The following is a 14,395-nucleotide window of genomic DNA, read 5'->3' as shown; positions in this document are numbered from 1 at the left end:
TTTGAATATTTTACAACGCTAGTAATGGTTATTAACTTCCAATATAGTTATAAAGCTCTTGCTGTTCTGGGCTGTTCCTACCATTGAAAGTTTGTTTGTCCAAGGAGTGCTATTAAACTTGGAATATTATACAAATACTCTGTCATGTTATATAACAAATGATTTATAGTGGAAAACTAGTTTAATTTGTATATTTTAGTACTGTAAGTTGTAAGCTTAAGCCAGTCACAAACTAATTTACTTTCAATAGCATATAAATGCTACAGTTAGGATTTGCAGTTAACTTTTTTACAAACTAGTACGTTTTAAGCTACTTGATACTGTCTTACATGTGTATTTTAAAGAAGATACCTGTAACTAGAATAGAGATAATAGTTTTTAAGGCAACTAATTAAAGAATTATACCTAGACTACCGTAATACCTCAAATCCTGTTTAAAATTTGAATTATGTAGAGTAAACACTAAATACTAGCCTCTATGATATCAGTTGAGCATTAGATACAGAAGTTTTACGTAAATCAGGCAAAGTGCTAGAGTAGGAAACTGGTGAAATATATAACAAAAATACACAGAAACTTACTGTATTCAACACAGACAACAAGTAGTTAGTAAGAAACTGATAAAACGAAAACACAAACTTACTATACACCACTCCACAAACACTCAATTCATAGTATCTTTCATCCTTTCATCGCCATTCAACATTCAGCTGAACAAGCGGTTTATCGAGGGAGTGAATGGAACTGTTGATTGACGCATCTACACACACACACATTGTGTAGCTTGATGCAGAAAAGTCAATGAAAATTTTTCAACATTCTGTTTATCAGAAGTAACATTTTTTAGTCGGTGTGCAAAGGATCAATTGGCTGAGCCGATGATTAGACAATTTCGTAAGATTGTTTACTAAGTGTTAGGGGTATAATTGATTAGTATAACAAAAGTCATGAAACTAGTTTTTGCTGAAACTTTTTTTTTTAATAAGTATGCAAAATACAAACATTTAAATATCTTTAAAGAACAAATTCTTCATTGTCAATCACCATTCAAGTTATAATATAAACATGTAACATCCTTCTAAAGCACTAGAAACTAAAAGTGTTTGAAATAAATTGTGCTAAAATAAATTGTCTTTTGTTCAGTAGCACTTTATTTATAATTTCAACTATCTAAAGGAAACAGTTGTTGAAAAAATAGCCATAAATAATACAACTATGTTTTTTTTGTAATTTCAACAAATATCAGTTGGATAGAATAGAATCCTTAAAATTCTCTGATATTCATAAACTCCTGCAATAGACAAAAAACATTTTTGAAATAAACTAAAAATTTCAGAAACCTCGCAAGTTTTCACTTTTTCGCGAGAAGCAGTCGATAGAACATATTTCAAAAAAAAAGTGAAACTTTTCAAAACAACCGGAAGCAATCTTGCACGCTCGTGGCCATCAAAACAACACAAACAAAAAAAAAGTGAAAGTTTTAGGTCACGGCTGCCTTTATTGGCCATCTATTGATCGTATCAATTGCCTCACTGAAAACTTACCTACTCGCAGTTCTATATTTGTAACCCACCAGTTTCTACCTTCGATATTTATTTTGAAGTTTTCGGTCAAAAAACTTTTGTTCATTTGAGATTATTTACAAACCATGGAAAGCTCTAACAGAAATAAATTTACGACACACCTTATTACAAGTCTTACGTTAGTACGTTTACATAAATTCAACGATTTGACACTAAATATACTTTGTTTTTTCGGTCGAATATACTTAAAGATTTGCAAATCTGAAGTTAATTAAAGTTGTGAGTTCTATAAAGCTTATTGAGCCACAAACTAAAAGTAAAAGTCATAATTTCACTAAACTTAGCTTAACAACTAGTGTTTTGCCATCTTTAGCATATTTGTTAAATTTTAACCCTTCTTCGAATTTATTTATTAAGAACAAGAACTAATCAACAAATTAACCGAGAATTTTGTCTCCCCCGTAGAAATTCAAAACATTACTAGTTTACTTCAGCTCAAACCTCATTAATTCCAATAATTTTACGGAAGCTCCAAGCTCGGTCAAGCTATTTTTGAGTTTAACACCAAACGTTCAAAACAACAAAAATCGCAGCCACAAACCCATTCATAGCGGTCTGCAATTCACACAACAACGACTAGTTTCCTTTTCCAACAAAAACGAAAAGTTTGGAAAACGGCGCTTGTGTTTTGACAGGCGCTCGGGCCAGCCGAACGAAGCACAAAAACAACATTTCGTCTCCTACGAAGTGTATATGCACAGGCGCATCTTATCTCTTCTCTTAGTGCAAAAATACCTGAGGTCGCTTTGAAAGCGGCAACCGACATCAAAGGCAGGGTTTCGCGCAACACGGAGAGAGATGTGTAAGTAGGGAAAGTGTTGGATAATGGCTTCGTGTAATTTTAGTTTTTGTCGCGCTCTTTGTAATACTGCTTTGTTGGATTTTTGCGATTTTTATAAATTACCAGATATTTGTTTTACGGAGAAATAAAAAGTTGTGCGAAAGCGACTGTACCTGACCTACTTTTTCACCAGGTATTTGCATAAAGAGCACCAGAACTATTAATTATTACAGAAAACCTATTTGAGTTTTTCAATTAGACTTTTTGAACACTCCTTAGAACTTTAAATAAAACAAGATAATCAGTTTGTGCAAAGTGTGCAAACATCCACGGCGCTAAATTAAGGCGTTACAATGTATCGGCTCGACTGATGTGGTTTTCGCTGCAGTTGAATAATTGGCAAGTGCTGGCAACTTATGTAATGGCGCAAAAGAAAGCCGTAGCACATCTCGTTCTTGAAAAACATCCGACTTTGGCACCTCGAGCTATTCGCTCTCCAACATAAAACTTACCGGAAAGCTCACGTTAGCGACACTATAAATACTTTGACACCATCAATAAATGTTGCCTCTGACATTTACGCGAGACCTTCTTATTGTGGCGTTAATGCGAGGGCCGTCGCTTTGACAGGGTGCATGCTTTATTATTTCCTTTGTCGCGGAAAATATCATCAACAAATATATCTAAAAAGAATTTAATTCGCTGCCGCGGTCGCCAATCTTTTTTCCTGCTCGCGGTTCACTCTCTCTTTCTTCTGCCCCTTCGGCGCTCTTTCTCGCGCGCGCACCTACCTGGGTGTGGTCTCCGCTCTGTTCTCGTCTTCGGTGGCTTTGCACAGGCGAACTTGAAAGTTCCTTTGTTTAATTCTTGATGTTTTTCAACTTTTTCCTTGTTGCGATTTTTCTGTGTGTTTGCTCCAAAGACCCGATTAGCTCTCGAGTGCTTGGTCCGCTCACAGACACGAGAGATGAAAGCCGGCTAATCGAGGTGACTCTTTCGAGTATTTGCCTTCGTAATTAAGGCCTTCGAGCATTCACCTTTTCGATTGTGATGAAAAGCCAAACTTTTTTTGAGGACAATGACGCTCATTCTCTGTTTGGTGAGTCATTCGAGAGTTGTTTAAAGTCGGAGCCGAACAAAAGCCGTCTTTCGAAAAAGCCGATCAGCCTTCAATTCAAGCTGTAGTTACTTCTCTGTTGAAAACCGGTTATGTGTGTGTAGAGAGGTACGTCGAGCGAAGTGGGTTACATTTGTTGTGAACACCAATAGACTGATTTACAATGTTTTGGGTGATCTGCATCGTGAAATTAGAGATTCGCTGTACATTTTAAAGCAAATTAAAAAGAAGTCGGTCAAATATTTTGTTGCAGCAAAATGTTGTTGGCAAACTTGTATTTGATGTTAAACATGCAAGTTTTACAGATTGAGGTAGTCTGTAAGTTTCATTAAATAAAAACTGACTTTTTTATTTACACACAATAAAATAACCAATTTTTAATAGTATATAAAATTAACAATGTTTTTATACCAATTAATTAATTAGTACAGAAAACAAACTAAAGTGTCAAAACTTGACTCTTTATTTGTTATGTAATTTCTACATATAAGAAATCAATTTTAAATGGTTTTTTCTTTACTTTTATTTTAATTTTACCTTTAGAACTGGGTAAAAGCTGTTGCAATCAGAATATCTTTTTATTTTAATTTTACCTTTAGAACTGGGTAAAAGCTGTTGCAATCAGAATATCTTTGGATCGTCTGAACACTTTTGGAGATGAAGTCTTCAAAGATCCTGAAGTCCTCAAGTCGTACTTTTACGCCATCTCTGATTTGTCCGTAGGAGGAAGGTAAGATAATTTGTTTTCTCAATAGCTATTGTCTTTTAGCATAAACTTAAGTAACAAATTGCCATTACTGAGATTGTTTGCACGCCGACAACACCAGAGATTGTTTGCTTGCTTTGAAATCAAAACTAAGTAAATATAATGTTATAAGTTATAATATTTAGATTAAGTGAATTACTTAAAGCAAAATAAGCTGATAAATGCAAATACAACAAGTTAAGAATATAGTTTCTAAAACAAAAACAATTTTATTACATGGCGCAACGTAATTATCATCAACTAAAATATTGAATGCTGCTTTGCATTGCGTCTCAAATACCAAGTGGCAGCTACACGAATGTCAGTTACGAACGTTCAAGGCTTCTTAATGCGAAGATGCGAAGTCTTCATTAAAAAGCTGAAACAAATCACGCGTGACGATCACCAGGTGTTACCATGACAACGAGCTAGTTGCTGGGTAACGCAGTGCTCGATTGCCACCCAAAATAGCTGGGATTGCTGAAGAATGGTTGAAATATGAGATTATGTGTGAGACGAGAAATTTCTTTGAAAAGTATAAGTTGAAAAAAAGCGTATCTAACTTTTAACAGTTTTACAAGCTTATTAATAAATTAAAAGCTTATAGTTGAAATATAGTGGTTTCTGAGAACATTATATATAAGCTTATTCAAAGTATAACATTGTGTGAAAACAAATTAAATCGAGAAGTAGTAAAAACTTAAAAAATTGCAAAAGAATGACTGTAAAACTGCAACTTGCACACACTTACTGTTTGCAACACAACTATTTTCAGCAACAATACTGTTTTCAGCACAAGTTGCTCGCTTTATACACGGCTTTGATGGTCTCTCTCGAGGATTAAACAGACAAGAGCTAAAACAAACAAACTCTCAAGTGTGTCTGCGTTTGATAGCAAACATTTTTACGATGTTGAAACCGTGTTTGTAGGCGGCCTGGATAACGCCAGCGTGTTCAAAGCAAAAGTTTTATCGGTGTTTGCTTTATCCGCAACAAAGGTATCAGTTTCATATTGAGTTGTGTCATAAAAATTTTTTGCATCTACAATATCAAAGAAACTCGTTGTTGGATGTTATGCAAAATTATGATAATCAAAACAGTCTGGTTTTGATTGCTTATGTATTTTTAGATGCTACAGTAAGTATGTACGTTTTCTTCTCTTATTAAAAGAAAATACTTTTGTTTAGTTTTACAAACACTTGCACAAAGGTCTGAATACCTTATTGTAATCACACACAAGAACCTTGAAATAAAAGCGGAAACGAAATGGCAATTTCCCTTTTAAAATTTCTCGTTAACCCCGTAATTACGGTTTTAAGGATGCTGAAAAATTTAAATTATTGCTTAAACGGTCGCTTCGGTCAGTTGTAAGTGCAGCGCTCATTTTTCTTATTTTTCCTCAGTATTCCTCGATTACTGCAATCCTTGATGGAACGAATGACGCAATACATAGAGCTTACGCAGTCATTGTGACGTCATAAAAGGTTTTTCAAATCGTGCAAGGAAAGGGCATTCCAGAGTTCCAGAGGTTCACACGAGCTGGTGCAAGAAGCTGCAATACACGCAGCGAATTCCTGTGATTGCAGTGTACATGCAATCTCGAAAAAACTGAAAAGCTCACAGTGGTGATTAATGAGCCTTTATTTAGCGCGTGATGCAACTTTTGCGCAATGCAAGGCACAGACAAGCGCCGCGTTTGATTTCAACACGACATCGGTTTGAATTGAGCATTTTTTCTGATGGTTTTGACCTAAAACACAGTTTTTAGGAGGTGTTTGATTTGTCAAGGAATTCAGAGCAGTTGGGCTGTGAAATTTTATAAAGCTGAAATTTATTTTAAGTCGTTTTTCGGCAAGGTATTCCTTTGGTGTGGTTGGTCTAGCGTTCAAGTTTTTATACAGAACTGATGTAAAACCTGGCTGTGATTTTTACTTATGCTTATATGCTAACTTTTATAAAGCGGATAGCGAGTTGTTTTCCTTGCCTAACTACACCTTTTAAAACTTTTTTTCTTAAAAAAACATATCAAATTATACAACCTGATGTTTTACTTGATATTCAAACAAGTGTGCGTGCGACAGTGTGTCGTTTGAAGTCGCACCGAAGAGAAGTGTAAAATAAGAAATGACTGCAGCGCGTCAACAATGCGAAACCGCAATGCTACAATGCAAATTACAGCGACAATGTATATTCAAGGGCATGTATCGCTACTACAATGTTGCTACTTGTGAGCGGTCGCATGTAAACAAATTGTAAACAAACTCTTGCTTGTTTGCATTTCGGCGGTTTTCGGTTCAAAACCGATTTGTTTGCTTTTTGAGCGGTTTCAAAAACTGGGAGCACTTTTTTAACTTTAAGTGCTACTTAAATTTACACAATTTTTTACATTTTTAAACTTGTACTAATATTTACAAATAATCTTAAACAAGGTTTTTAAGATAAGACTGTGCATCAATTGAAACGGTTTTTTATAGCATAAAAATGCATCATAATTTTCTAATTTTCTCTGTGAGAATTTTTTGTAAACAAAATAAATTAGCTTTTATTGGTTTTTTGATTTTTTTACACATGTTTTTTTTCAATTGATAGACATCTGTGAAAGTTTAAAATTTCAATGATAGTTTTAAGTCATTCAAGTTTCTCAAATATCACTATCACCTATTTAAAAACATACAAGTTTGTACGTTTCAAACAACTTTATGCTATATTTGTATGGTATTTGTGTTTAGAAATAAGCATTTTATAAATATGATTGACGGCAACTAATCATAGCTATTGAATAATTTCTATATAAGTCGATTTTGTTTAACTCATTTAAAATTTTTATCGTATTAACTTTTTATTTCACGTGGTTTATTTTCACGGTTAAAGTTGTTTTGTTTTCAACTTATTTTTATTGACTAGAAAGATTTTACAGCAATTTTTTTCTCTCAACAATGAACAAAGGCATTGTGTTTTTCATGTTTGAAGCAAATAGGTTCTGTAAATAAAATTTCTCAAAGCTTATAAGATTTTGAGCTTTTTTCATAAGTTGAAAAATGTGTTTTATTTTAAAACTCGTTAACTTTATTTAAGGCATGTCAATCTTAAGTTTTAATTTTAGAATCGTTAATAAAATACAATTTTTTGTTTATAACGACATCTTTACACAACGTTTACATTTTCATACTTGTAACATTATTTACAAATAATCTTGAACAAGTATTAAAAAACTAAGTAAATATTTTCTCACAGAAAGTAACATGTTAAAACTTGTTTACATGTATCTTGTTTAAGTAACTAAAAACTGCCCTAAGTAATTAAAAAGTTTCGAAACTAATAGTTGCTTACCAAAACAAAAAAAAATCCTTTAACAAATTTATTTGAAAACTGGTCCGAAAATTCAAGAACTTTAAAAATTATTGAATTTAAAAAAAATAAATTACATATCAAATTTTTTATTTCATGTAACTATTCCTATAACATTTACTTTAATTTTATATTTTTAACTTGTTTGTAAAATTTTAAAACTTATACAATTGCCTAGCTGAATACTGAGCATATAATGGTTATAGTTATTTAAAACAATTTATGGTTCTACAAATTTAAAACCGCATTTGTCTTTAACATTGAAAATCAAAATCAAAGATTTTACCAACTTACATATAAACAACTTTTTAAATTTCTTGTTTTTCAACAGGTGCTCCTGCAACGGTCACGCGAACCACTGCTACCTGAGCGCCACCGAAGTCCTGGTGTGCCGATGCCAGCACAACACCGCCGGTCCGGACTGCGACAGGTGCGCCGACGGGTACAACGACCTCCAGTGGCGAGCGGCCACCCGTGACGATCCCGCCGTGTGCCAGAGTTAGTTTGTCTATTTTCTAAGAAATGCAAGTTGAAAAAAATTGCGTTTTCTCTGTATACCAGTGGATAAAATAATCGAATAGTTCTTAGAAAAAATGTACAATTTTTTCAAGACTTGAGTATTATATTCGCTTTATAAGTGTTGTTTGTATAGCAGTGAAAAATTTATCTTGGATTTTTTGTGCTGTTTAGACAATGAAAAATGTGTATTAGCGATAATCTGTTGTTTGGTACTAAGATTAAAATGTAGTCTTTATTTTTTTTTAACTTTAAAAGCAAAGTGTTAGCAGAGATCTTGTACTTACCAAGCACTAATGTTTAGATAACGTTGTATTAGTGGATATTTGTTTTACAAACCAGTAAAATTGGTTGAGCTTAATAAACTAAAACGTAGTAAGGCTAAAACTTTATGTATTTACATTAAAAGCTTCGTTTAATTATGTTAACTCAAGCCTATGTATAAAAGTCTTACATACAGAACAGTTTTATAATTTATAATTTCAGTTAAAGTCAACTGCATACTCAAAGTCAAGCCTAAAGTTTGCGAGAGCTCACTTTGCAGACGTTTGTCGCAAAAAACTTATTTATAACTTTATTTGAGCTGCAGATGTCGTTTAAATTACAAAATATATTTAAGCTTGCTGTAAACAAACCTTCAGTGCTCGTATGCATGTAAGGGCGCGTTTGTAGTTATTGCTAGACAGGTCACAAGACCGTTTACATGCCTAATTTCAATCCCGTCTACTTTTCTACCTTAAACTTCCAGCCTCTAGTTCAGACGTCTAAAAATTGTTTTGTTTCTCGTTGAAATTTTTTACTTGTTTTTCAAGTAAAATGTTTCCAATTTGATCACCGGGAAACACTTGAGCGTCGCAAAAATAAACGCCAAGCGCTCACATTTAATGTTGCTGTATTTTCGCTGCTTTTTCGCTTCAAACACTTTTAATGGCTAAATGACCTTATACGCGTTTTTGAAGTTGAAGCTTGGGTCAATTTCCAAATGCTTACGTAAAGCAATTTGTCAATTTTAATCTTGTTATATTCTTTTCAATAAAGGTAATTTGTATTTTTGTTGAAAGGCAATAAACTTCTGCAACAAACATCGTAAAAAATGACTATAGATATTAAGATAGATGCCCTATTTGTTTAATGTACTGACTATAGATTATACTTTTTTTTCTCAAATAATTATAATACTTTTCTATGATTAAAAGCAAACATATATGTAAATTGAATTGATCGTCATATACAAAACAGCTGTTTATCATAGTAAAAGTTGTAAATCTTACTTTCAGCAACAGACATCAGTTAGACCACTAAAAAAATATTTTCTTAAAACTATACATATTGTTTTAAATCATAAATCAGTTCAAAACCAACTTTTAAATCACTGAACAATTTTTAACTAAAGTTATTGCGGCCAAAAGTTTAACAAAAAACTTCCACTGAAGGTTTTTTTTATTTCAAGCCTTGTGACGTCACAAACACGATGGAGCGGAAGCAATGAAGAACCGTTGCCTTGACGAATGACGTCACAATTGTTTGTGAGGGGTGGCGGTGCGTTTCGGGCTATTTGAACGAAGATATCATCTTTGAGATACCTTGATTAATAATCAGAATATTTTTTTGAGATAAAAATTTTTTCAGACTTAATTCGACCGTAAAACTTTATCTGCGACGTTTAGAAAATGATTGAAAAAATAAAAAATAAGCTGAAAAATCAACATTGTATTTATTCAATCAACGCATTGTACATTTTTCCTATAAAGGCTTTAAGAACCGTCTAATTACAATTCAGAAGACTTGACACGATTTAACTCAATTAAACATCAAAAAACGTCGTTCTTCTAAAGCAAACACCGACAAACAAAGTTTTTTATTCCCGATAATAATCTGTGTTCGTCTGACTAATAAAATTCGATGAGAAATTGGCTGTGACTGGCGTCGCCATTCGCCGGCAAACACACAAAACTTGCGATGATTTGACAATTAAACCTAATCAGCGAGCGAGGTTTTTCTATGTGAGAGATGGAGACATTTTTCGTTGCGGACGCAAAACCGGAAACACGGCTTCCGGGAAAGCCGCACGAAAATAAATGAAGTAATACGAAAAACCGTAATCCGAATTGCTTGAACAAAGAAGTGAGGTGGGTGATGAAGTGGTTTTGTGCTGAAATAAGTGAGTGTGTTATATGCACAGCGTGTTAGGACAGTTTTGAAGAAATTTGACCGTGTTCATTATCTTGGGGTTCTAAACAATAACAGAATATTTAGCTTTAAGAAAAAAGTGTGACAAAAAAAAAGAAGAATAAAGTAACAATCAAAGGTGTCTTTATAAAAAAAATTGTATTTGAAGTGGTAACTTCAATACTTTTTTATTTAAATAACACGAGTGTAGCTGATTTTACTCAATTGTTATTTAACTGTTAGCTTTGTAACTTCTTTAACATTTGCTGTTGTTTAAGGTTACAGCGAATGGTATTTAAGAAAACTTTGCAAGTTAATGCTATTGAATAAACACAAGAGAGCTAGACATTTCTATCAAGTAAAGTTATTTTTCGTTATCCTGTGGTAGACAGATTAATTTTTATCTAAAACTTTGCTTTATTTACTACTTAACATCAGTAAAATTGTTGGTAATTGATTTAGGAGACAAGTTAATAAATCAAACCACAGCAAATTATTTTTGAATTGTTTTCAAATATCAACCTTCTTAAAGAACTAGTAAATACAAACTTATGTTAAAATATTTCAGTTTGTTTTTCAATCAACTTATTTTAAATTTATAACATGTAAAACATATACCTGAAGCTTTTATTGTTTAAAAACAGCCGACTATTTTTTATTTAAAGTTACCAAACTCAAAATATTAAGAACAAAATTACTTTTTGAAAACTGGCTGATACAACCAACTTATCTGCCTTCTTCCTTGCCACCCAAAGCAGCAAAAAGATACACATTTATTCTGTTTAAAACAATCAATCATCAGTACATTGAAGAGCAGCCCCTGCAAGCAACAATTACCGTATTAACGTGAGCCAATTAGAAGAAAGAACACAAAAGTCTAGACGGCATTTCAGTGGGGATGGCACACACAGCATATGTGTGCTAAGAAGAAAACAAAGCAGTGTCGCTACACACATGCGCTCAATAAACGATTTAGCGGGAATTGCTTGATGCTGGAGATTGCGGTCGAAACCAAACATGAAACGCACATGAAGATCTCTTGTTTATCTCGGGCATAATTGCCAGCAATTTCGCGTGTTTATTGTGTAAATAGTCGCGAAATTGCGACGCAGCTCGGGCGATTTTCTCGCAATGAGGGCAGGCAGTTTTGGTGTGATGCGGGGCAAGAAACGTTTGTTGCTTGTAATTGCCCTTGTGACGCAATAAAGGGATGTTCTGTTGTGAAATTACTCGAGATTGTGTGTAAATTACAGTACACAATTTTACTAGATTATTTTCCTGTGACAATTGTGTAATTATGTAACAATGCATTGAAACTAGTTCTTTTTGTTTCTTCAACATTTTTCAATGTAGGTTTTATCAGTTCTTATGTTAAACGTTTGATCAGACCATGTTCGAACATACTTGTAAAAATATTCAAACATAATAAAAGTTTCTTTGATGTTCTTTGCCACAGCTGTAGACATTAGAGAATTACCTATTGTAAATGTATTTTCACATACTTCTTGGAAAATAAATACTTCAAATTTGTAACACATAGCTGCTAACGATGAACTTATGTTTCAGAAGAAAATTTTGTAATCGTTTGAAACTTTAGCTTTAAAGTTATTTTAACCACTTTTTACAAAATACTTAAGTCCTGATGTTTTTTACAATAATGTTTTGCCAAAACATGGGCTTTAAATATAAGTTAATAAAATAAAACATCTATATATTCATTATTTACAATAACTTCAATAAAAATTGTTTCTTAAATTTTAAACTTATTTATCCTGAAACAGAAAACAAAGTAAAATAATGCTTAACTACATAATTTTTTTAAGTTTAAATGTTTATTTTTATTTTTTCAGAATGCGAGTGCAACGGAAAGTCGGACAAATGCGAGTACGACCACGACCTGTTCGTGGCGACCGGGAGGGGAGGCAGGTGCCTGGAGTGCGCCGACAACACGGACGGACCCAACTGCCAGCAGTGCCTTCCGTACCACTACAGGGACCAGGACAACTACTGCACGGCGTGCAACTGCGACCAGATCGGTTGGTTACTCCCACCACTATCCGTTATCTTTTTATTGCTATCTCTGCTGGCATTTATGTGTGATATAAAAGTGTCATCTTGTACTGTAAAATATTATATACTTTTACACTGACCTTAAACTTTAGTTTTTTTTTTTTATTTGCAACTATACAAAAGTGAACTTTAACCTTGAATAAACTGTTACAAAATGATAAAACCAATAATGACGACACAACAACTTTAATTTTTGTTTTAATTAAATGGGAATGTATAACTAGTTTGCATACAGTGGTTTTTTTTAATTTTTGATTAACTTTATCCATCAAGTTTTAATCTTTTCATATAATAAAAGAGTGAAGCCGCGTACAGCATTTAAACACAAATACTAGAGTTAACTGAAAGTTCAAAATTTACTTAAGCTGTCAAAATAGTTTCAAACTAAAAACAGAAACACAAACAATAAAAGCAAAAAGTAACAAACTGCCTAATATATTTGCACACAAACACCGAAGTGATACAAATATTACAGACAGTTTTATGAAATAAAAAAAGTTTTATGTATAAACAAAATAAAGTCAAAATAGCAGACACTGTCCTTTGACACATACCTAATCTATCATACTTGCACAAGACAAACTGCGTTCTTTTTACAATGGCAAACATTTTGTTTTATTATGAATTCGCACACACTAATCTTGTATTCACTTCAGGTTCAAAGAGTCAAGAGTGCGACGACCAGGGACAGTGCATGTGCAAGCCGGGAGTCGGGGGAAAGAACTGCGACCAGTGCTTGGAAGGCTACTACGGCCTGAACGAGGCTGGATGCACGTGAGTTGTTACGTCACGGTATAACAATAAACACGTCATAATAAGGAAGGAAGTGACCATCCTTAAATGCTACTGCCGCGTTTGAAGTGTATTGCGATTATCGTTTGTTGTGTGCATAAACACATGATAAGAGTGAGCTCTCGGATAGAGCTCGTTTTTTGAGCAGTGCTTATGCAATGTTACAGCGTTTAATTTTATACAAGGCATTTTATTAATTCTTAAAAGTAAAATAAATTTCAGTAGACGAATAAGTATAGGACAGCAAAAACAATTACAAAGTTGATTATTTATTAAAAAAAGTAAAGCAAAAACGCATTAATTTATCAAGCGAATTTAAGTTATTTGCATTTTTATGTTTTATTAACACGTTGTTTGTCAGACAATAAGCTGCTTTAGCGGGCAACAACAAATTTAGGGATCAGCAGAAGCTTTGTAACGAGTTTCGCTGTCGTCTTATCAAAGCCGATCATTGAAGCTTTGTTTACTGTTAAGTTGTTTTCGTTTCAAAAAGGCGCTCAAGTTGTTTGTGCAAATTTAATAAAGCTATGGGGATAACGTTAATTCGGCTACTCTTGAAGGTTATCTGCAAATGTAGTTGACAGCGCCTTAGTTTTTAATGCAGTTGATCTTGAAATTTTGTTGTCTTTCGCAGAAAATGCACTTGCTTCGAAGACGGAACAGTCAACGGCACCACGTGCAACATTGAAACCGGACAATGCGAATGCAAGTTGAACGTGGAAGGTCTCCAGTGCGACAGGTTTGATTTTGTTCATAGTAGTGTTTGAAAATGATAACTTCTTATTTTTATTTTAGATATAAACTTTATTTCAAATAAACTATATTTTAGAAAATAAAAATAATAATAATAATACAGGCTTCTTTTGCAAAGTAATAACAAAATCATGGGATATATATCTAAGGTAAACACTCTGACTACTAAATCGTTTTGTAAACAACAGTACTTCCAAACAGATGCAAGCTGGGCAGCATGGAACTGAGGGGGAGCAACCCTTACGGGTGCATCTCCTGCTTCTGCTTCGGACACTCCAACGTCTGCGAGGTTACAGACGGTTACGTGAAATCCACCATTTCCAGCGACTTCTTCACAGGTTTGAACTAATAATTTTAAAATATTTAAATTTTCTCTAGTACTAAATCTATTACCTTGACGATTGGTTTTTTAGGGTGGATATAGTCAAAAAAAAAATTAAAACTTTATAAAAAATTTGCGCATTTCAATGTGTTATAAGATTTTTGTTTTTAGTTTTCAGTGGATTAGTTTCATCTAATTC

The 14,395-nt window shown here is 33.3% G+C and overlaps 1 protein-coding gene across 1 annotated transcript in view; it reads left to right on the top strand.

Annotated features, from left to right (window-relative positions):
• LOC145834534 (laminin subunit gamma-1-like) overlaps window positions 1–14,395 on the top strand; it is a 49,316-nt gene that overhangs the window by 15,404 nt on the left and 19,517 nt on the right. Inside the window, exons 4-9 of the mRNA XM_082941979.1 lie at window positions 4,081–4,211; window positions 7,906–8,072; window positions 12,110–12,295; window positions 12,986–13,103; window positions 13,756–13,860; window positions 14,076–14,212. Of these exons, the coding sequence (XP_082798105.1) occupies window positions 4,081–4,211; window positions 7,906–8,072; window positions 12,110–12,295; window positions 12,986–13,103; window positions 13,756–13,860; window positions 14,076–14,212 (844 nt within the window). The remainder of the gene's footprint in view (window positions 1–4,080; window positions 4,212–7,905; window positions 8,073–12,109; window positions 12,296–12,985; window positions 13,104–13,755; window positions 13,861–14,075; window positions 14,213–14,395) is intronic.

The sequence above is a fragment of the Thalia democratica genome, chromosome 4 (genome assembly GCF_965202585.1).
Source record: "Thalia democratica chromosome 4, ktThaDemo2.hap1.1, whole genome shotgun sequence".
Lineage (NCBI taxonomy): Eukaryota > Metazoa > Chordata > Thaliacea > Salpida > Salpidae > Thalia > Thalia democratica.
This window is presented reverse-complemented; position numbering and strand designations above follow the sequence as displayed.